This window comes from Globicephala melas, chromosome 10 (assembly GCF_963455315.2).
Source record: "Globicephala melas chromosome 10, mGloMel1.2, whole genome shotgun sequence".
Classification (NCBI taxonomy): domain Eukaryota; kingdom Metazoa; phylum Chordata; class Mammalia; order Artiodactyla; family Delphinidae; genus Globicephala; species Globicephala melas.
In genome coordinates this window covers 90,437,189-90,460,615 of record NC_083323.1, presented here as the reverse complement: position 1 = coordinate 90,460,615, position 23,427 = coordinate 90,437,189, and the positions used below count along the sequence as shown (strand labels likewise).

General features: G+C 38.1%; 1 protein-coding gene across 3 annotated transcripts in view; it reads left to right on the top strand.

The window, feature by feature from the left end:
- The window catches only part of PTPRO (protein tyrosine phosphatase receptor type O), a 231,335-nt gene that overhangs the window by 172,413 nt on the left and 35,495 nt on the right, over positions 1-23,427 (top strand). For all 3 annotated transcript variants that reach the window (XM_060306114.1, XM_060306115.1, XM_030841319.2), the window contains 5 exons: positions 7,346-7,485; positions 9,993-10,125; positions 12,064-12,184; positions 16,794-16,862; positions 19,489-19,572. In XM_060306114.1, coding sequence (XP_060162097.1) covers positions 7,346-7,485; positions 9,993-10,125; positions 12,064-12,184; positions 16,794-16,862; positions 19,489-19,572 — 547 coding nt within the window. The remainder of the gene's footprint in view (positions 1-7,345; positions 7,486-9,992; positions 10,126-12,063; positions 12,185-16,793; positions 16,863-19,488; positions 19,573-23,427) is intronic.

Genomic DNA, 23,427 nt, shown 5'->3' with positions numbered 1-23,427 from the left:
AACAGAGCAGGGGAAATTGATGATGCAGGATAGTTAGATGTGAGATTTGTTGGGGTGAGAGGTGAGATTTGTTGGTCCTTAAATGGGCCAAAGGAGATGGGACCAAGGGTGCCATTGGAGGGGGTGGCCTTAGGGTGGGTGGATCTGTAGTAAGACGATAAATGACAGAGTCTATGGGCATTAAGGGGGTGTATGAGTAGGAGGGATTGATGATGGAAGCTTGTGAAAGTTCTCATCCGTTGACCTCTTATAAACACATGCAATTTCCTTAGGTCTGCAGAGGATCGTAACTGCTGTGCTACTATTCTTATACATTCCTGATGGCCAGCAGCCCCATGCAAGCATTTTTTTCTGGGTTAGGCTGCCAGGCATGTCACTGTTCCATGGCTCCATTCCTGGGGCCAAGACTAACCGATACCTGTCCTCAATATATATCTCCCCCATTTCTCACTGCAGTGGTTTTCTGAGTGTCACTGCAATTTGCCAACTGCCCATGGCCATGCCACACAATTTCAGCACTTCCCTAAAATCGTTTCTCCCGCCCACCGTAAAGTGACTTGCATGTTTTGCTTGTTGCCCTTGGATATATTTAGAGAATCTGGATGTTGGACTAATATGGCAATGATCATGATGTCTGCCTCTGATTTAAATACTCAAGCAAGTGCCCACTCTGGAAAAGTTGGTCTTCTGGGCAAAGGAACTTTCCAGAAGACCTCATGGTCCCCAGTTATATGGAAAATGCTCATATGTTTAGGGAGGAAGCTGGGTGCAGGAAGGGGACCCTTACCTAGAGGTACTTGCCTTCACAGTCAAATTGTGTCACCTTAGAAAGATGACCCAGGCCCTCTGAATTTCAGCTGCCTTTTCTACAAAATGAGGGTCTGGACTAAATGATCTTTAATGTTTCTTCCAGTTTTAGGATTTAGTTCATAACTGAGTTCAGAGTAAAGGCAACAAGGCTGATGATACAGTAAGAGTAGCTACTTTTTCTAAGAATTGTGCAATATCTAAGTCCTAACTAATAAAAACGCCAAACAAAGACACATATTCCTGGAACCAACAAAGGAGGAAGTCAGATATTTTGGGTTTTTTTGTTTGTTTATTTGTTTTGCGGTACTCGGACCTCTCACTGTTGTGGCCTCTCCTGTTGCGGAGCACAGGCTCCGGACGCACAGGCTCAGCGGCCATGGCTCACGGGCCCAGCCGCTCCGCAGCATGTGGGATCTTCCTGGACCGGGGCACGAACCCGTGTCCCCTAGCATCGGCAGGCGGACTCTCAACCACTGCGCCACCAAGGAAGCCCCCAGATATTTTGTTTTAAACTAAGTTCAAAGAGAGATTTCTCTGAAAAATTCTACTAATCTTCAGAAATTACTTGAGCTGGTAGTACCATAACTTACCCAATGATTCGCAGAAAAGGATATTACACTTGCAATCATTAAGCTATAAAGAATTTCTTTAAAATGTAATGAAAATGACAGGTATTTCTAATTCCTAAGAAATTTCTATGTTCTGTATATGAAAAGGGCCTAATTGTAATTTATTGCTAAGTATTTGCCTGAATATTTTTATATTCCCCAGTGTTATTTTAAATGTTCTAATTACTTATTAAGTGTACGGAGGAAAAGAATCTCCCAAAGTCGGTAAGAGAATAGGCCTAATAAACTTCAGACCTAACGAAGGTGACTGTTGTTTAATATACATTTTCCTCTTCTTAATTTCATGGCATATCAATCTTAACTCACCCTTAGGGTTTCTGGGTTTTTTTTTCTTTTCAAAGAGTCCTTTTCTGCAGATGCTGTTTTTGACCAAGTTGAAGGTAATTTATGCAGCTTACACTGCTTAAGTCACAGATGTTTTCTTTGGCCAAGTTGAATATACGTTCTGTGGCTTGAGATGAGGAAAATAAAAATCGATTTAAAAGACTTACTCTAATACAGATGTTAAAGACCAGCTTTTGTGTATGAAAAGGATACTAACAAATTGCTGTCAGTCAGGCTGAGGATTAAAAATAGATTTTGCCATGTCAATCATTTTTTACAATGTTTTTCTATTGAATTCTCCTTATAATCAATGTCACACATTTGTAAAACGACTTACCAAGTTTAAAGGTATGAAATACAAATGGAATAAAACCAGTAAGCTTTTATGGATTTAACCTTAGCCTCATTCACATAATTCTATCACCAGCTAAACTAATGGGTCACATTAAAATAAGAAACAATGTAATAACTGTCAGAGAAAGATGAATTTTAGGCATTAAATACATTCCGTTCTGCTCCAAGGCTGAATATTACACCTGACTCCCTTTGGAATTCCCAGGGAAAGGAAGAGCTTTGCTGCCAGAGCAGAGAATGTGAATCAAATACTCGCTCACACTTCACCCAATGTCACCTTCACTTCCCGGAGATCCTGGGCAGCACCGTGAGCTTCTCATAATCCATCCTAAATTAAATGGTAGAGATAGCGTTACAGCTTTCCATTCAGTCCACGTTCTATGCATAGTACTTGATTTTCTTATAAAATTAGGTTGGATCCCCAACACAAGTAGGAGGGGCACTGAGGGGGAGAGAAGAGAAGGAGAGGACCAAATAGTTGAGTATAACACTTGCAATGATTAGCATATTTAAAGGCAAACAACCCTGTATCTATATCCCATTTTGTCAAAATAGTATGTCTATCTCCTTTCTTCACATCCATAGGTTCTCATATCAAATATCATGGATTCTGAAATTATTTTAAACAAAAGGACATCTGACATTATGAAGCAGGGGGAATTTTGAAGAAATGTAAAATGTCATTTAGGGAGATAGAAAATGATAATCAGAAGCTGTTCTGTAACTAATACGTACATGACTCTTTATATTATATAAAGTGTTTTGTATACATTAAATTAAGGCTCATTTAACAAAATTTAAAAAGGCTTCATGTCTCTCTCCTTTATGAACTACATGGAATTTGATATTTTGAGCAGTAAGAGACCATATTAGTTTGCTAGGGCTGCCAAAACAAAATACCACAGGCCGTGGGGCTTAAACAGCCGAAGTATATTTTCTCACATTTCTGGAGGCTGGAAGTCCAAGATCAAGGTGTTGGCAGGTTTGGTTTCTTCTGAGGCCTCTCTCGCTGGCTTGCAGATGGCCACCTTCTAGCTGTGTCCTCACATGGTCCTTTGTCTGAACCCATTCATTCCTGGTGCCTCTTTGTATGCTTAAACATCCTCTTCTGACAAGGACACCAGCCAGATTGGATTACGGCCCACCCTGATAGCTTCATTTTAACATAATCACCTCTCGAAAGGCTCTATCTCCAATCACAGTCACATTCTGAGGTGCTGGGGTTTAGGGCTTCCACACATGAATTTTAGGGAACACAATTCAGGCCATAACAGAGACACAGACCACTCAAGAGGCTTTTGTGTGTCAATGTATTCCCCACCATATGAAATTGTCTAAACAATATTTAGCCATTCACCACTTTTAGTCTTGTTTCTAAGGATGTAGAACATGAACCTCTAAGCCATCCTAAGCTATGAGGCTGAGCTGACCTTGCCTTCTCATGAGAAGAGATAGACAGCAGAAGGGGAACCCCTCTGACCAGTTTCTGCCAAGAATTTCCAGACTTCTCTACCAAACAGGAAGAAATGTTCTAACCCAGTACTATACAATTCAAATATGGTGAGAGCCACAAATGTAATTTTAAATTTTCTAGTAGTTGCATTACAAAATAGTAGAAAGAAATAGGTGAAGTTGAGTTTAATATACTTTATTTAACCCAGTAAATCCAAAGTAGTACCATTCCAACGTGTAATCAATGTAAAGAAATATTAATGAGATATTTTTATTCTTTCTTCATACTAAAGTCTTTGAAATCTAATCTGTATTTTACTCATGCAGCACCTCTCAATTCAGACTAGCCACATTTCAAGACTAGCCACATGTGGCTAGTAGCTACTGTGTTGCACAATATAATTCCAATATTTTAATACATTCCCTGGGGCAGATGATGTCTTGAGTAGTGAAATTTAATTATAAGCCCCTCCCAATCTAATTACACCTCCACTTATGAAATATTGTGATAACTTTATTTTCTTTGGAATAGTAGTGTGGAAATTCTCCCTAATATATCTAGGAAAATATACCTATCCAAAGATCATAAGTCTTCAAGCAGGTGATTTGTGAATGTTACTCATTAACAACTGAATGAGTTGTGAGTCTGTATTCACAATGCAGAACTGAAACACATTAGATCTTTCAGAAAAGAATGCAGAGATAATGGGTATAGTGATCTTGGAATAATCTATTGCCTCATATACCACCTGAGGGAAAAAAAATGTTACATGGCTGTTTGAGGTCCCAGATCCTTTGGAGATTTTCCTGAGGATCTACTTCTCACCTAGGTCCACATTCTCAGCCAGACTCAAAGAAATCCCTACTCCATTATCTAAATCATATTTCTTGGGCCACTGAGAAAACTTCTAATTCACAACAGTCCTTGACCCTGCCACTGAGAGCTGATGACTTTTTACAAACATAATCACTATAAAAAGGCAGAGAATATAAAAACTCAGTGCCTGTCTGGTCTTACCTGATGCTTGAATCCTAACACCTCTGTTTAATGAATCTTGACTTATGTTTTAAGTCTGTCAATAGATAACATTCATTGAGTCCCTACACTTGGCTAGTTCAAAATAAAGATGAAATAATTTATAACACATGGCTGCCATTCTTAAAGAATCTAATAGGACCCAGTGGAATCAGGACTTCACTCACATAGGTCGCACAGGAAATAGTTAAGGGCAATAGAAGGTCAGAGAAGGGATAGAGACAGACAGACAGAGAAGCGATAGAGACTGTCAAGAGACAGTCATCAGATAAGGCTTCAAGGAGAAGGTAAGACTTTTTCTTTAAGATGATCAGAAGAGAAGAAAGAGTACACTGAGGGGAAATACATGAGTTGAGATAGAGTAATACCTGTGTGATTGTCAGTGGGAAGACTGGCTTTACGGGGCAGCATGTCTGTGCGGGGGAGATGGTGGCAATGAGTAGCAAGTGGCCAGTGTACGTAGAATATTTAACACTTGGCATATTTGGATTTGACACCATAGACATTGATCACAATAGATCATTGCACAGATAGGATCTAACTGGAGCAAAGTGGTGTTATAAGACCTTTTAAACCATCGCTGGCAAAACGAAGAAAGAATCAAGTAAGAGGCAGGGAAAGGGAATAAGGGGCTGTTGTAATGAATGCTACGTGTGATGGCAAAAGCCTGGATGTACAATAAAATGAATAAATAAAAGGAAGAGATGAAAGGAAGTATTAAAAGATAATGCAATCTGAGACTGAGAAGCAAGAGGAGAGCTTCAAAATTGTCATCTTAGACCATTGAAATAATGATGCTGCTTAGGACAGAATCAGGGGCAGGTGGAAAGCAGAACCGATTTGAGGAAAGGCAAGGACTCCACATTCCATTTTAACCTTATGGAGTTGAGGTTAATAGTGAGATACTTGAGTAAGAACAGATGATAGGTGATGAGAAATCAATATGTAAAAAGTTGGATCCAGAAATTAGGATCTGGACAATGTTCATATCAGACAACTAAACTGATTTTATCTACCCATCAGGAAAAAATATATAGATGTCCTAGGGATTCTAATCATAGTCCAAGAAACTCACTCCGAGGAGCAATTCCACAGTGTGTATCTTTTAAAGAGACATAGCCCAGGCTCAGCCTAACAGATCATCTATCTCTGCCTCAGACAACCTCACACTTGCTTCCAAAGATCCAAGTTCTGTAGGAGTCAGAATCACTGGAGGACTTAGTCTCTGACTCATAATGCTATTAGCAGTGACAATTATGAAGGATGTAAGAAGTGGAAGTAGACTTCTGTGTCTCATCAACAGTCTTCATCATAGGGCAAGCGAGACGATACAATGTCTAGAGGAATGAACAATTCATTGCAAATGAGAAAGGGGTCCTGACATCTATTGTGAGTTATACTTGCCCAAGACCAACTCATTTATTTCCTCCTTCAACTCTTGTGCCCAACTTTGTCAGGTTGCCTCTGGAAAGGAAAATGCTTCTTTTTCAGTTGGACACAAGTTTAGGTTACTGCAATAGGTCTCGTCAAGAAAGATTCTGACAAAATTCTTGGTTCTGGACATGATGATGATATGCCAGAAAGAAGGTCCAGACCTTCCCCCCACAAAGACATATCACTTGTCAGAAGAGTGAAATGGCTTCTAGGGCTTTTTTACTAAACACCAGGAGCTGTAGAACAGACTTGGAAGGGTGAGGCAGATAATGAAAAGAAATCCAAGTAACAAGCAAACAGTGTGGAGAGCTGTCTGTCAGGGACATGCTGATGGGCAGAGTATGCTATTATGTGAACCTGACAGCAAGATGTTTGTCCAAACAAGCAATGTCAAGGAGATCTGACAGCAGGTAAGAGGGACCCTGGCTTAAGAACTTCGATTCAGGCATAGCACTTTGTGTACTGGAGGAACTTGAGGGAAGGGCAATGCCCAAAGACACGGAGGCAAGGAGGGGACCAGGAGAGATTCAGCAACTGGGAACAAGACAGCAGACCACCTCCTAGAACTGGGGAACAGACAGGCATTGGTATCAAGCCTACAAGTCCAGTGACTCAGTTATTGGAAAGGCATACGAAAGGGCAGAGATAGAATGGTTTACTTAACTAACGGATTAATTTATTGATCAAAATTAAATGTCTAAAAGAATAAGATAAAGAAATCAGTCCTCTAACATTTTATCAACCATCCAGTCTTCTTCCATCAATCCTCTTCCTTAAAAATCATATTATCTCTTTAGCTTTACCCCTCTTAATTTTGACTAAATTTTCAAGAAGCCATTCCTCTGGCTAAATTATTCCCAATAGTCTCCTGAGAAAGGAAGGCAGGTTTTTGGCTCAGCACCAGACTGAATCTCCCCATAAGAAGGGAGCACACCACTTTCGTTTTTCTCAGTCTTTTCAGTACAGATTTTTGTTTCTCACCCAGAAAATTCGGTATCATATGGGCAGTGCTAACTCCAGTGTAGATGACACAAAAACTATTAATAGATTATGTCTATAATAAAGCTGAAGTAGAAAACAGAAGTGTTACAAAAAGAGAAGTATAAAATAAAAGATGCAAAATATTCTGCCTTGCAAGTTAGATGACCGTCTTTGTAAAAGGACATATTTTGAAAGCCATATACACTCTTTATGGTGCTCTTAACTACCCATATTTGGAATTTTTTGCCTATTTTTTCTTTTGATTAATGAAGGAAGGAAGAATATTTTATATTAAATTAATTTTTTTTAACTTATCTTTGCTCAGAACCAGCTCCTCCAAAATCACTCTTTGCGGTGAATAAAACCCAGACCTCGGTGACTTTGCTGTGGGTGGAAGAGGGAGTAGCTGATTTCTTCGAAGTCTTCTGTCAACAAGTTGGCTCCAGTCAGGATATAAAACTCCAGGTACTGTATGCTCGGATTTTCCTTTTCTGAGTTAATGTTGATTAAGGCTCATTATCCAAGCAAAGTGAAAAACTCCTCTTTCTTTGAATGATATAAAATGAAAAGTTTCATGTACACTTTTGGTTTTCAGTGATAGAAATTTAAAATTATTCTTAGAGCAAGCCCAAAACCTGTCATAACCAACTTGCCAAATCACAAAGTTTATTTCCATCTTTGTATTTATCTTGTTTTTTTAACATCTTTATTGGAGTATAATTGCTTTACAATGGCGTGTTAGTTTCTGCTGTATAACAAAGTGAATCAGCTATACATATATATATGTCCCCATATCTCCTCCCTCTTGCGTTTGTCCCCAGTTCTTAGCCACTCCAGGTCATATTGAGGTTAAATTGAGGCATCTTCTTATTAGCCATTAAACTGTTGGAAGGGATAAAGACACTGCCATATAAAACATAATTTAACAAATATGAACTAATTGCTGCTTATGAGAAAGGCATTGTATGGGGACACAAATCACAGAATCAATACTTGCCTTCAAAAAATGTTTTTCATTTAATTGTGGATATTTCACTTGAGTAGAAATAATTAAAATAAAATATAAGTGCCAGAAGAGAGATCCATACTACCAAGAGAATTTAAAAGAAGTTAGTAAGGAGGACGATTTTGTTAGGGAAAGTGAACGCTGAGAGAGGTGATCGTTAAAGCTTTAGAATCACAAATAGCAGATATGATGAATACTGAGTTTTTCACGGGGTTAAATTGAATGGAAGGAGAGAAGTGGACCTGGGGGGGGTGGGTAACGAAAAAACTATGTTACAGCCAGACGTGGAAGGAAAAGGGCAAATTTGTGAGGGACGTCACAAAATACAGTGCAAAGACTAATACTATGAACATGAATAATTGATGTTTTTTAAATAATGCAGTTCATGAGATTGAAAAGAAAAAAGGATTTCTGGGAGTATGAATCTTTTCATATGAGTGTTAAGATAATTTGCTTTGATTTCTTTCCCCTTTTGATAGTCTGTTCTGCAAATGTATCTCTTTTTGATCTGTACTGAACAGCTGAATCTTTTTTCTATCCTAAGAATCCTTTTGGAAAATAGCTACTCTGCCAGTAGTGAATTTTCTTCTCTGCAACTACAGTAATGCCTCCCTTTAAGAAAACAATGGTTACTACAACCGAGTCCTGTTAGCAAAAATCTTTCCTTAGAATCATTCTTTTACGGGATCATGAAAGAGATGGCAGTGGGAAATCTGTGCCCATGGCTCTCACCTCTTTAGGCAGAGTTGTTTTCAGATCCTTGTTTTGAAAAACAGTCTTATGCTGCCTCATGTTTTTATACTGTGCAGTTTACTTATCAGTGTCTGGCCATTGGCGCACCAAATTAACAGCTTCTTCTACTCAAGAATAAGTTAATATTAAATGTTTTGGAGAACACAAAGTCTTTATGCCTTTGGTGGGTGCTATTTAAAAGCAGAGGATGCAGACAAAGGGGATAGTGTTCTTAATATGCAAAGATCTACTACAAATGAAAAAGATAAAGACCAACAAACCAAAACAAATATTTCATAGAAAATAAACACAAAATGTTCTTAAACATAGAAAAAGATGATCAAGCTCACTCATGGTGAAAGAAATGCAAAATAAAACTATAATGAGGCACAACTTCCACTAATAAGATTAGAAAAGCTCAAAAAGTTTGCAAATTTGTTGTGTAGGGACAGGTATAAGGAAACAGGCATTGTCACACACTGATGGTAGGTGGGTCCCTTGGAAAATGTCTATGGAAGATAATTTGTCAATAGCTTACAAAATTAAAAATATATAACTTTTTGAGCCAGCGATTCAACTTCTAGGAATATGAGTGGTTGTATATGTATGTATATTCATACATACATACACACACATATGCACACAGGTTTTGTGTATATGAATGCATATGTGTATATATACATACATATATTAAATGAGTGTGTGTACATATACATATGTTCCCATAATTGTGAAGTTATATTCATTGTTGCATTGTTAATAATAGCAACAAATCAGAGACGGCTTCAATATTTATTAATAGGGGACTGGTTAAATAAAGTATGTTCTTTCACTGGATATCTATGCAACCCCTAAAATGAAATAGCTTTATCTGTGCTAATATGGAAAGAGTGCCAAAATGTACTGAGAAACAAGATAAAAAATAAGCAGAATGATGCGTAAACTATGTTAGCACTTACATTTTTAACTATATTCTTTCATGTTTATACATCCATAAAATACAGATGGGAAGAAAACTAACCTACCTGACAACAATGGCTGCTTCCATGGAAGAGAATTGGGTAGATGGGAAGTACAGAAAGAAGGAAATATTTTTCACTGCTTCCTTTTTGGTTTTTTAAATTTTTTACTCTGTGCACACACGTTACCTACTCAACTATGAAAAATACTGATAATTTAAAAACCAAAATAGATGAAGATAACATAACATTTATCTTGTTTTCTGCATCTCCAGGAACCGGTTTCTGTTTCTTCTCATGTCGTGACCATCTCCAGCCTCCTTCCTGCCACTGCCTACAACTGTAGTGTCACCAGCTTTAGTCATGACAGCCCCAGTGTCCCTATATTCATAGCCGTCTCAACAATGGGTAATTACAGGCATTAGTGGACTCTGGTGTCTTTGGAAATTATATCTTTCCAGATTTTCCTTACGTTTTCTTTTTAAATATATATAATCCATCTTTTTTAAAAAATAAAACTCAGCTTTCATTGAAAAATTCCAAGCTTTGACTTCAGGGAGACTTTAATTCCAATCCCTAACTGCACTTATTAGTTATGTGATTTAGGAAAAGATATTTACTATCTCTGAACCTTTGTTTCTTCATCTGTAAAACTGGAATAATAATATGTACCTTGTTGAGTTGTTTTCAGGCTTAGAAATAAAGTACATAAAGCTCTAGCACATGCTGTCTAAATGTTGTTATCATCAATTTCATCGTCCCCCATCATCCTCTTCAGTGGTACCCACAGTACCCTAATCAGGTCAGGTGCACCTATTCTAGCCTTGACCTTTAGCTGTCACTGATCAAATAATGGTGAACCTAAAGTACTGGGTCAAAGCAGAAAAATTTCCAATCAAGCAGAAAGTATAATTGCGGAAATTAGATATTAATGAAAAGTCCAGAATAATGCTATTTCCTTATTCTTTTTTCTGAGTTACATTATTTGTTTTACTTCCCTGCTTGAGTCTAATTCTGTAATCTGAGACCCTCTCTGAAGCTGCCTGTAATAAAACCACTCTTACCATCACATTATCCCTTTACTGGTTTGTTTTCATTTACATAGCATTAATATGTTTTGCCACTACATCCAGTGACCACTAGAATAGACTTTTTTATTTTCTGTTTTTAGTTTTTGCTTTTTCAGAAGTGAGGGCAAAAATAGACCTGAAAAGTATATTAATGGTCTCTCATTTTGACATCCTTTTACATTTTCTAAAAATACTTTAATGTTCATGATTCCTTGTCATCTGTACAGCAGTCCAGTGAAACAGGTGATATTATTAAACGTACTTGCAAGTGAGGAAAATGAGGCCAGAAGAGACTGGTAAAATAGCTTCCCCAAATGGCAGGTAATAGTCAAGCGAACTTGAACAGTCTCTTCTGACCATGAGTCTAATGTTCTTTCTGTTCAAGTACTTCTACCCATAAACTGGAGCCAGGCTGGCCCAAATGGAATGTGGAAAATACCAAAAGCCTTAGAGATTGCACAGGCCAGCCAGTTCTGTGACTTTGTGACCAATGCAGAGGATGGTATCTCCTCTTTTCCTCTGGTCCACTTTTAAGAGTTTTATAAAAATATTTGATATACATTCCCACCTTTAACATCTTGGTCTTCCAGATGCTGTGTGAAGTAGGCAATGTGTAAGTACCATTGAAGATGGATCATAGAAGACCTAGTATATGAGAGCAACCCCTGTTCTTAAGGACCCTGCAACTTATTAATAAGTTTAATCTCTTGAGCTGTGCAGATGGAAACACCTCGAAACATATGGTTACAGATCATCAGAATGCCTAGTGCTAGCGATGTGTTAAGTGCTGCAGCAGATGGCAGCTTGCTAATGCCTTTTTCATATACATTATTAGTTGTGAGGGAAATATACAGCTGTGCTTTCTGACTTTAAAGTCATGGGCATAAGATAAGAGCCTCCCCCTCTCTAAGCTTTGGAAAATGTTCAACAGTGATAATACATGATAATGACTTCTAGATATTTTTTTCAAGTGAACCCAAACCATGGCAGAGGCATTCTTTACATTTCACAGTTTCCTTTGATAAGAACATCCTGAATATGGGCCTTTGAAATGGACTCAATTCTTCCAGCCACCCAAACACTATTTGTCAATCTACTTTACTAGTTAAGAGTTGACCGGGAAGAGGCCATTGCTGGCTTGGAGAAACATCATTGTTGCTGTTGATGTTATCATCATAAGTTTGTTAGTCTTAAGGTCAGATGAGAAACAATGAATGGTCCTGTTAGTTTCCATGTCATGGAAGCTACAATGAACATGTATGGCTTTTCTCTTTAGTTACAGAGATGAATCCCAACGTGGTGGTCATCTCCGTGCTGGCCATCCTTAGCACACTGTTGATTGGATTACTGCTCATTACCCTTATCATTCTTAGGAAAAAGCATCTGCAGATGGCAAGGTAAGTTGTGTTTTGCTCATCTTTCACCCACAGCCTTTAAAATATTTTTGTTTCTCATACACGTGTGGCTTTTGCAGACCTAAATTGTACAGCCGTGAGTTTGCTTTCAGTTTCTGTTTTGTGTTTTCTAAATAGACTTTTCAATATTATTTTAGAGAACATTACCATTGAAATAGTAAAGCAAAAGTTTGTTTGTTTACACAAAGTCAGACCTCTTACTATCAATCTTGTCATTTTAAGTAGCCCATACATTGGGATTCATTCATTATATTTGGATACTTCCAAATATATTTTGGTGTAAAAGAAAGATCTATGCCTACTCAGTACAATTAATGAAAGGAGTTAATATATATGGAGACCACAAGAAAGAAAAATAATCCCTTCCCTCATTAGTTCTGTTGAAGCTGTTTAGGAAGAAAATATTTTTAGAGTTTATGATTAGGTCCCTTCAAGTCCCACTATTAGCTCCTACCCAGGGCTGCAGGCAGTTTCGTTTTGCTTGCAGTTAGGAAAGTCTTTTGATTTATGATTTTGTTGATTCCCTATTTTCTTTGACCACTGATGCGCTTCTTATCAGAGCACATTTGCAAGTACTTTCTGTGATCCTCTATATTATCAAAACAATCCATCAATTCTCTTAAAAAAAAAAACAAAACTGTTGCCTAGTTGAGTGTTACTGGGTTTGGAAAATCTGTATAAAATTTATATTTGCCCAATGCTAGCCTGCTGAATTGTCAATTAACATCCTTGTCCTTTCTCAGAGTTCTATCATTTAGTTATTCATAAATAAACTTATCCATCTGATAATGAGTCAATCACTGCCTTAGATAGCACAATCAAAGAAAAATCAGAAATCCAAGTTGTCCACTAGGAAGTTAGCACCTAGCTGGAAATACATGAATAAATATATTTAAAGGTATAAACTGACCTGTAGCAGAAAGGAGGTAAAAATGGGATACCATGAAAGTCGAGAAAAGGGATTAGTTCTGAATATAAAAATCAAGCTTCTTGAGTGCTAGTGTTTGAACAAATCTTAGGAGGATAGGGAGGGCGGTGGTACAGCGCTGAGGCTAGAATATAAAGCTCTGAAATTACACTCCTTGGGGTCAAATCCTAATTGACAACCAACACAACCATGTGCAGTTCGCTGAAACTTCATTCATTAATTTAACAAATATTAATGGATACCTGCTCTGTGTCAGACTCCCCTGCATGCTTGGGATATGGGCTGCATCAAAAACAGACAAAAATCTCTGCCTTCGTAGAGCTTGTATGCTCGTTGAGGAGGTAGACAAGAAATAATAAAGATGAAAGTAAGAAGATGCTGTGGTGTATTAGCAGATGATAAGAAAAAAACAATAGAGTAAGGAGATTAGCATTCAGGCATGAAGGGGATGAGAGGAGCCCTGGAAGGCAGGTAGGCCTCACTGAAATGGTGACATTTAAGAAAAGACTTGAAGGACGTGAGGAAGTTAGTCATGTATTATCTGGAGGAGGCATGTGCCCAGTAGAGGGAACAGCCAGAGCAAAGGCCCTGAGGCAGAAGCACGACTAGCAGGTTCAAGGAAGAGGTTCGCGTAGCTAAAGCAGAGGAAATGAAGGGAAGGATAGCGGGAGATGATGTAAGGTCCTATAGGGCTTCATAAGCCATTACCAGGACTTTGACTTTCATTCTGAGCAGAGGGCAGCCATTGCAAAATTTGGGGCAGAAGATATGACTTCTATTTTAACATTTTCATTTTGACTTTCATGTAGAAAAGAGTCTGTATTGAGGCAAAGGCAAAAGCGAGTATATTAACTGGGGGAGCCAGCTAATCCAGGCAAGAGGTGATATTGGTTCAATCCAGAGTAGTGGCAATGGAGGTAAGAAGAAATGATCCTCTTCTGGATATATTTTGAAAATAGAGGAGTTTACTAACAGGATTTGCTCGCAAATTGAGCTTGGAATGGAAATGATTAAGAGTCAAGGATGACGCCAAGCTTTTCGGTCCTACCAACAAAAAGGATGGAGTTGCCATCAACTGACATAGGGTTCTAGGTGAGGATTTCAGAGTTGGGGGAACATCACGACCCCAGTTTTAGAAATGTTAAGTTGGAGGTGACTGCAAGTGCAGGTGTGGAGTAGGCAGATGAACATAAAAGTCTGATGTTCAGGAAAGAAGTCTGGATTGAAGATATACATTTGGGAGTTCTTAGCATACAAATGGTATTAAAGCTGTAGACTGGATGAAGCCTGGGAATTAAGCGTATATTAGAGAAGAGACCATCAGCACCATCTAATATTAGCATTTTCAGAGAGAAACTAAAAGATAATGGCAAAAAAAGAAAGACTGACAAGGCATCCAGTGGAGTGGAGGGAAGACTAAGATTGTGGTAGCCTGGAAGCAAGGGAAAGAACATTTATCAAAAAGAAATGAGGGCTTCCCTGGTGGCGCAGTGGTTGAGAGTCCGCCTGCCGATGCAGCGGACACGGGTTCGTGCCCCGGTCCGGGAAGATCCCACATGCCGCGGAGCGGCTGGGCCCGTGAGCCATGGCCGCTGAGCCTGCGCGTCCGGAGCCTGTGCTCCGCAACGGGAGCGGCCACAGCAGTGAGAGGCCCGCGTGCCGCAAAAAAAAAAAATAAAATAAAAATGATAACAACCCCACATTAGTGGACGGTTAGGAGCAATACTGCAGTAACAGCATAGTGTCATAGGAAGCATGCAATACATGTTAGCTCGTAATAGTAATAGTGGAAGGAGTGGTAACAGAGTAGAAATGGAAGTAGTGGTATTTGTGATGGCATTATTGCAGGAACATCCTTGTGACGCATACAGCAAAATATTTAGGAGAAGTGCTTCTACCTCAGCCAGCTGCTCATTAGAGCAGAGATTCTTAACATTTTTTGGGCATGAGTCTCCCTGGCAGTCTAACGAAGCCTGTAGATTTCTTCCAAGAATAATGCTTTCTTTCTCAGTGCATAACATAAAACACATAGGATTAAAAAAGAAATTAATTATATGAAAATATGGTAATCAAAGTATTCAGAAAACAAATGTGTTATATGCTTCTTTATTAACTCATTAGATAACAATATTTAGTAGAGTATCTAAGCAATCTCATAATTTCATCAGAGTGATGACGATGAACAATATTTCAACATCTGCAGCAGGTCTATTGTAGAAAAATATCTTCCGTTTCTATTAGCAAATCTCACAAGTGCTGATGATGTTATCGGGGCTTGTTGCCTACTTTAATAATTGAAATAATTGTTAAATTTCAGTTACAAGTTGTGAAAATAAAGATGTACTTTTTTTCCCACATATGTTCATAGAGCCCTAAATTCTATCCTCGGACCCCAGATTACAAAGCCTTGAGGTAGAGTAAAATAAATGCCATATACAGGAAACTGACGCAGGAAAATTAATTGATATCTAGTTTATAATACATGCAGCACAAAATAATGAAATGTTAGTGTCTTTTTGTGTTTTAATAAATTTATTTATTTATTTATATTTGGCTGCTTTGGGTCTTCGTTGCTGCGCGCGGGCTTTCTCTAGTTGCGGCGAGCAGGGGCTACTCTTTGTTGCGGTGTGCGGGCTTCTCATTGTGGTGGCTTCTCTTGTTGCGGAGCACGGGCTCTAGGCGCGCGGGCTTCAGTAGTCGTGGTTCGCAAGCTCTAGAGCTCAGGCTCAGTAGTTGTGGTGCACGGGCTTAGTTGCTCCGCGGCATGTGGGATCTTCCCGGACCAGAGATCTAACCCGTGTCCCCTGCATTGGCAGGTGGATTCTTAACCACTGCGCCACCAGGGAAGTCCCTGTTAGTGTATTTTTCAAGGAAGAAAGTTATCCTTAGAACACTCAAGTTAGAACAGGCAGATAACTGAAGTAATTAGCACATTATGCCAATGTCAAAATCTCTGCTTCAATTCTGAATAAGTCCATCAATTTCATATAGAGGGAAAAAATGAGAGGTATGCACCCCAGTGAGCTATGCTATTTATGCATGATATTAAACAAAAGGTGGAGAAAGCATGAGAATTGTATTGACCTTTTTCCTCCACTTCTGGGAAAAAAAACTAACAGTATTTTCTACTGACTCTGTGAAAGCCAATCTATTTCAGTACGTATCACTCTTTTCCTCTCAAGTGATGAATAGTATGGGCATCACAACATGAGGGGAAATTTTTGAAGGAAGAAAACAATCCAGTTTGATCCACTATCATTACAGAGAGGAAATCAAAATGCTATAAAAACAAAAAATATTTGCTAAAAATGGAAAACCCTTAGTCTATCTAGGAGAGTTTCTATACCTTACTATTGAAGGCTTTGTAAAAAATATTCTACCCCACATAGTTGAACGATTTATGTTAGCATCATGAGCGCCCTTTGGTAAGTGTTGTGAACTGAATCCTTCTGGCTTCAAATAACTTGATTTGGGTGTGTGCGCCCTTGTGAAAAATTGTTTTATTTTTCTATATTGCATTGTATCGGAAAGAAGAATACATGCAACTTATATTAGCTTTTTTAAAATTTAATGCTGTGATGATTAGCCATTAAAGGCTCTCATGTCAAGGTAAAGAGTGCTCTGTGAAGCACTAACCTTGATCTTGTGGTTCCTTTCCAACAGGGAGTGTGGAGCAGGGACTTTTGTCAATTTTGCATCCTTAGAGCGGGATGGAAAGCTTCCATACAACTGGTGAGTATTGTTTCAGAACAAGTCTCTAGATGGCTTACCTATGCTATGTGTGCTCTCAATTTGATTGTACTATCTTTGGGCGATAGAAGGTTTTGCCTGATTATTCTTTCATAATTTCGGTGATAGTAGACTTCAAGGTGACATCTACTTCACAGAGCATATTAGTATATATACGTTTAATTCATGTAAGAAGGAGAGAAAATGAGGTAGTCTGCTGGGTATTCACTATATTACACAAAGGACTGATGCAGTTGTACAAGTTGCCCACAACTGGGCTGAAGAAGGGTTAATAATACAGGAGCCTCGTGGAACAAGTGTGGTTGAAGGCAGGAGGGGAGACTCCAGGGAAGCAGTGGGAGACAGAGCAGCGTCTCTATTTAAAACTCACATTTCAGTGCCTGGGGATATGAGCTACCCATTCTGTTCAAAAATCAAGCAGAAGTATACAGCCCAGGGCTCTCAGGTCTTACACTTACAGGCAGGTAAATATCAAAGCTAAGAAAGTTCCCTGAGAAACATAGCCTCATGTTTCTTTATGCTTGAGTATTAAGGAGGGAGGATATATTCTGCGAAGTAAGAAAGCATTGTCAAGAGATTGAATTTGTTGATGTTATACCTAACAGCGATCCATGGGAATTAACATATATATTAATATATTAATTAATATACAGAGCAATTAATACCCAACAAAATTGCTGATTAACTAACCACTTAATATGAAGCCAGCACTGCTTACGTGATCCAGTTTGTTTCTTTCACAAGCAACCATGCAAAGCACATTTAAATATATACATTTCATGTTAATCCTCAGTAAGTGATTTTTTTTTCTGTTTTCCTAACTCCCCCCAAATGGTTACTCTGACAGAAATAAATATGTAGAGACAGGAAATTTTAGCCGCGGAATTAATGAGGGAGGAATGGCCTTATTTAAACTGTAAATTCTACTTCCCTAAGTGGGACACTAGTTGAGATCCACTCTAGGTGAAAAATCTAGGTGAAATAGGATTCTCTTTAACCAGAAAATATGTTGTACTAGTCGAAAAGTTCAACCAGAACAAAATTCCATTTTGCTATTCAAATTTTTTTTGCTATTCAAATCTGATTAATTTTGCTCTTCAAATTTTGCTATTCAAATCTGATTAATTCAACTGTCAAGAGAAACCCATAAACTCTTGCTGGTAAAAAGTTAGAAAACATTTCTAGGTTTGTTCAAATGTAATTAACACCTTTTCCAAGATTAAGAGGCTGACTCACTGATGTTTGTTTCTTGCCTGGCCTACCCTTAAGAAAGGCCCAGTCATAGAGCAGTGACGAGGGGCCCATCTAGGAACTGATCCCATTATACCTGTGACTCAGGAGACCTACGTATTGACTAACTACACAACTGGTCACAATTTAGGGAATTTATGAGAGAACATTTATGGGAGAACTGAGGCAAAAGAGAATTCATTTCAGGACATTTCTATAAAATTAAGAAAATTCTCTTGCAGCTCTGGGCAAAGACAGTTTTGCCAACACTGGCATTTTCTCGTTAACTGAGAAGACATATCTCAGGGGATATTTGTAATAACTAAAGTGACAAGGTGACATCATTTTTCCCCTAATTCTCAGAATAACTATAGGTACAACCATAGCCTATTTTTAAATCTGCATTAATAGATGTTCTATTTTAAAATTGGTCTAAATATCTGAAATTTGATTCAAACCAGGCATTTAAAATTAAGTCTGCATTAGTGTTAATGTGAAGCTAAGTAATTTTGCTCCCACTCAACTGAGTATAAGATTAGAAACTAGGGGCTTCCCTGGGGGCACAGTGGTTGAGAGTTCGCCTGCTGATGCAGGGGACACAGGTTCGTGCCCCGGTCCGGGAGGATCCCACATGCCGCGGAGCGGCTGGGCCCGTGAGCCATGGCCGCTGAGCCTGCGCGTCCGGAGCCTGTGCTCCGCAACGGGAGAGGCCACAACAGTGAGAGGCCCGCGTACAGCAAAAAAAAAAAAAAAAAAAAAAAGATTAGAAACTAGACAGCTGATGAGCTACTTATTTTAAATGAATGATATGTGGGTGTCATACCATACCTCTGTTTTAAGGATTATTTTTTGGAAGTGATGTATTAATTTATACTTAAAATAATATAGAAAGTCGCACCTAACAGTGCAGTTTTATAAGAATGTGTCCTGAAAGCTTGTTTACCAAAATCAGTATACACAAACTAACCATTTGTATTCCATACACAAGCTGCTGTTAGCTATCAAATGTTAGATTTCTTAAAATAGGCTTAAGCATCGCAAGGGTAATACCCAAGAATAAGACTCGAGATAACGGATGAGGCATTTCAGAGCCGAATTTAACTGAATGCGAAACGTAATCACCGAATAGCAGGCTAATTGACACAAACCAAGTTGAAAGAAATATGTCTGATTACAATAAGATGTGAATAAAACTGATTTTGGCAATATTAAAGCACTTAAGTCCTCACGTTAAAATTTCAGAGAATGGAATATTTAATTGTAATTAACGTGCTTGTCATTTTAATTGATCCCAGTAGGTAATTTACTGTTCACAGTTTGTATTACTAACTCTTGCCACTTTTTCATCTTTACATCTGTTATCTATTAATGCTCGCAGGCGTAGGAGTATATTTGCTTTCTTAACCCTGCTACCCTCATGTCTTTGGACTGATTATCTTTTGGCATTTTATATTAATCCTTGGTAAGTGATTTTTTTTTTACTGTTTACAAAGTCTTTAAAAGTTAGCTTTCAGGAAGTAAACCAAAGGGAAAATCCTTTTTAATGATTTTATGTGTTTGAAGCATGTAAAATTATTAATTATGTATTGAAATGGATTAAAGCAGCTAATGGTACCAAGATGCTAACTATAATGTTTTCCCAACTGAATGTTCTTGTGATGTTCTTGACAAGCTTTTCTTCCATTTATTGCTAAGTTATTTGTTTCTTCATTGAGTCAGTCCATGGCCTCTCATCTTTACAAATGATGCCTTTCATTTTTCTCACCATTTCCATTGATTAGCTCCCTATTTCCAAGAAGGAAAAAATGTAATCAGGTAAAGAAACCCAGAATACTATGTATTTGGGGCCTTCGTGGTTTTATAATAATGCTCACTCAGCGAATATTAAACAACTGACTGTGTGCAAGCCTCTTAGTATAATCTTCTCATTTAATTGTCCACACACCTCTGCAGAGATTGTTATCAGCACCATTTTACAGATGTGGAAATAGAGGTATAAGGAGACTAACTATCTTAACATCATATGACTATATAGAAAATTCAGGTTCTAAACCCAAGTGTCTCTGAAATCTATTCTTTCCTTTCTAAAAAGCAGCCTCCTATAAATTCTTATTTTCTTGACTTTTAAATCATTTTAATAATCAAATCTCAAAGAGTATCCTTTTCAGTTTTTATAATATACAATAATAATGATTTTCAGTTCTGAGACTAAACTATCTAGAAGGGCTGTTTCTTTTTCTGAGCCATAAGTATAAAGGTAGCAGTTTCCCAGAGGGAAAAAAAAATCATTATCCTTAATGTTAGTCCATGATGTTTAGGTACTAAATTATGTACAGACAGATCCAGAAACCTGGACAATTTGAGAAGGACTCAGATAAAAGCAATAAAAGTAGTTCATGGACTGGGGAAAAAAAAAGTTCATGGAGGGTTGGGGGCGGAGTTCAAGATTTAAAGCAATCCGGAGAGTTAGCTATTCAAAAAGACAATTGATCAAACATTCTTTGGCTTCTCCGAGACAGAATAAATACAGTGGGCAAAGTTAGAATTTGAGTTGCAGTGGGAAAAGAATAAAAAAAGAACTTTCTCACAGTGGAGATTGTTAATACCGCAATCTGTATTTTCTTTAAAAGAGAGCTAGGTGAAAAACTTTTGAAATATGGTAGACACTGATGTATAAGCAACAAATTCCGAAGAATGTACTGGATGATGAGGACGAGGACCCCTTCACCATTATTCTAAGTTGATTCTTAATAACAAGTCTCCAGTATAGGACTTCCCCATGGTCAACCAATATTTTAAGTACTTAACATCACATGATACACATCAATTCCATCTTGACTTTCAAAATATACATTTACTTTGAACTTAACATCTACTGATCATCCTCAAGTATTCTACCTATCATTAGAATACTTGGAGCCAGTACTGTTAGCGTACCCTCTACAGATTTCAATTAAAACAAAAGAAAGACGCATGTAATGTTCTATTCCTTTCCCTACTTAATTCTCTTTCTCATTTTCCATAGTTTGTTTTAAGCTTATATCAGGCAGGCCTATGCTTGTTTGCATGTCTTTCTTAATAGGTCCCCCTGATGAACATATAGTTTGGAATTCTAGCAACTCCTTCAAGGTCTGCTATTTATAGTACTGATCAAATAACATGAGACCTAAGTTAGGGGGGAAAAGAAGCCCTGCAGTAGTCTTTAGAAGAATGGTCCTGAGGCTGAAAATGGTTTTCTCCAGGGGAGAAGAGAAGGGAAAACATAGAGCCCCAGGCTTTCTACACTTTTCGTAAACTACACACATATTAACCAATGAAAAGATACCGAACATAAACTGTTTTCAGCCCTAGACTTGCGCTCTGCCAGAAATAAAAGAGGTAAAATTCATGGTCCCTGATCCTTCAAGTCCAACTCAGCACGCTCACAAATTCACCCGAATTCCCTACTCTTTGCTACTTTTCTCTACATCTAATAAGTTGTGGGTATTCTCCCCTGTTTTCATTTCTATACAGTCTTTTAAAATCCTCCTCTAGATGTGTTTGTCTTCATATTTCACCCACCCGTTAACAACCACCCCAAGAAACAGAGCCACACTCTCTTTTCTTAACACTGCCCGGCTTTGTCTCTAAACTGTCAACTTCTTGGAAAGATATGTTCCTGTTGATTGTCTAAAATCCACCTGATGCCTCTGATGGTTGTGTGGAAATCCAGAGACTCTCTCCCTCATAGGTTGCTCAAACCTTTTCCCAGGTGGTGGCAGAACCGGTGTAGAGCCTACGTGCCCCATTGGCTTAGTCCCCAGATTGTATTCTGCCAGGATTTCTGACTTTATTGATCTCAGATTGTATTTCCTGTTCAAAGAAAACCATCTCAATTGGACCAGCTCTATCTGGATTCAGTGTTGTTACTCTCTTTTTTTGCTCTCATGGTCACTTCATGCCCTATTCACATCCATCTGTCTGTTCTAAATCCTCAGCAGTTGGCATTTTAAGCATGATGCAATATTTAGTTTAAACGGCTCAGCTTTACTCTTGTTGTTGTATGTTCAATTCAGAGAATGACATAACTCTGAAGACCTTTTTTAAGATGCGGGGATGATTTTTGTTTAGCTCATGAAAGAGTAAGTAATGCTTAGGAATTTGTGGTCATTTAAAGTTTTTGACTTTACGGTTTTTGGTTTTAGTTTCTGTTTGTTTTTAACCACTGTGAACCCCATGTCTCTGCCATTGCCTCGTTTTCCTCTTTGGAATGAATTTCATTCTGGCGGGCTTTCCAAGATGGTCATAACCATGAAGAGCTTATAAAGAATGCATCTTAACTTCTTGACGTCATTAGGGTTTTGAACCTAATCTAGTATAAGGGAAAGAGGAAAGATAAAAGAAGCACATCATCCTGTATGCATATATACTGTATGTTGGATGGGTGTTATCAGTTATTCAGAAAATCTTTCACAATGATAAGATGATGTCTTCAACATCACCCAAAATGGTCACTGTGGCATGCACACACACGAGCTCTTTCCATAAAGTGCTAAAGTGAAAATTGCTAGCAAAACCTGAATTTACATGTTTAAAAGTGAATTATCCCTTGATTTGAGTCTTAGGATCAGCACAGCAATTGAAAATGCAGGAAAATTCTATCAGTGTTGCTGTGGAGTCTCATAATTCAGTCCTGTCTTGTACCACAGCCTTAAGATACAAGAACCCTTTGGAATCTTCAGGAATTCAGCAAAATCTAATCAGAACAATGAAAGTTGTACACAAATCATGAAGACATACACTTAAAACAAGAGGTCATACAAAACATGTGGTAGAATTTCATATTATATTTAAGGTTCATTCAATTAGTGAATGAGACTGAAAGAAAAAAATACTGCCTCTAAAAAAAAAAAAAAATACTGCCTCTCTTCCATGAATCAGGTTTCCACACAGCTGTGGAATAGTAGTGACTTAATATTTCAGCACTGAATGTATTCAGTGTCACCCTACCACATATATTTTTTTCTTCCCAGTTTCCCTTAGAGTCTGTTTGCATTTGGAAAGGTTTTGTGTTTTTCTTTTTTTAATTTCACTCTGAATCACAAAATATGTTGGCAGCCTCCTGACATTATCAGAACTGTTCCTTATTATGCTAACATTATGTTTTCATCAAGCACTAAAGTAATGGGCTCCTACTATGCGAAGTAAATGTAGGATTCCTAACGTTAACTAAATTAGCATCACAAGAGCAGAGTAAAAGAATTATTCAAGAGGTACACCATGACAGTGGTCTTTTGGGGGGATGAGGGAGAGGTGAAGTAAAACTAGAATGTCTATT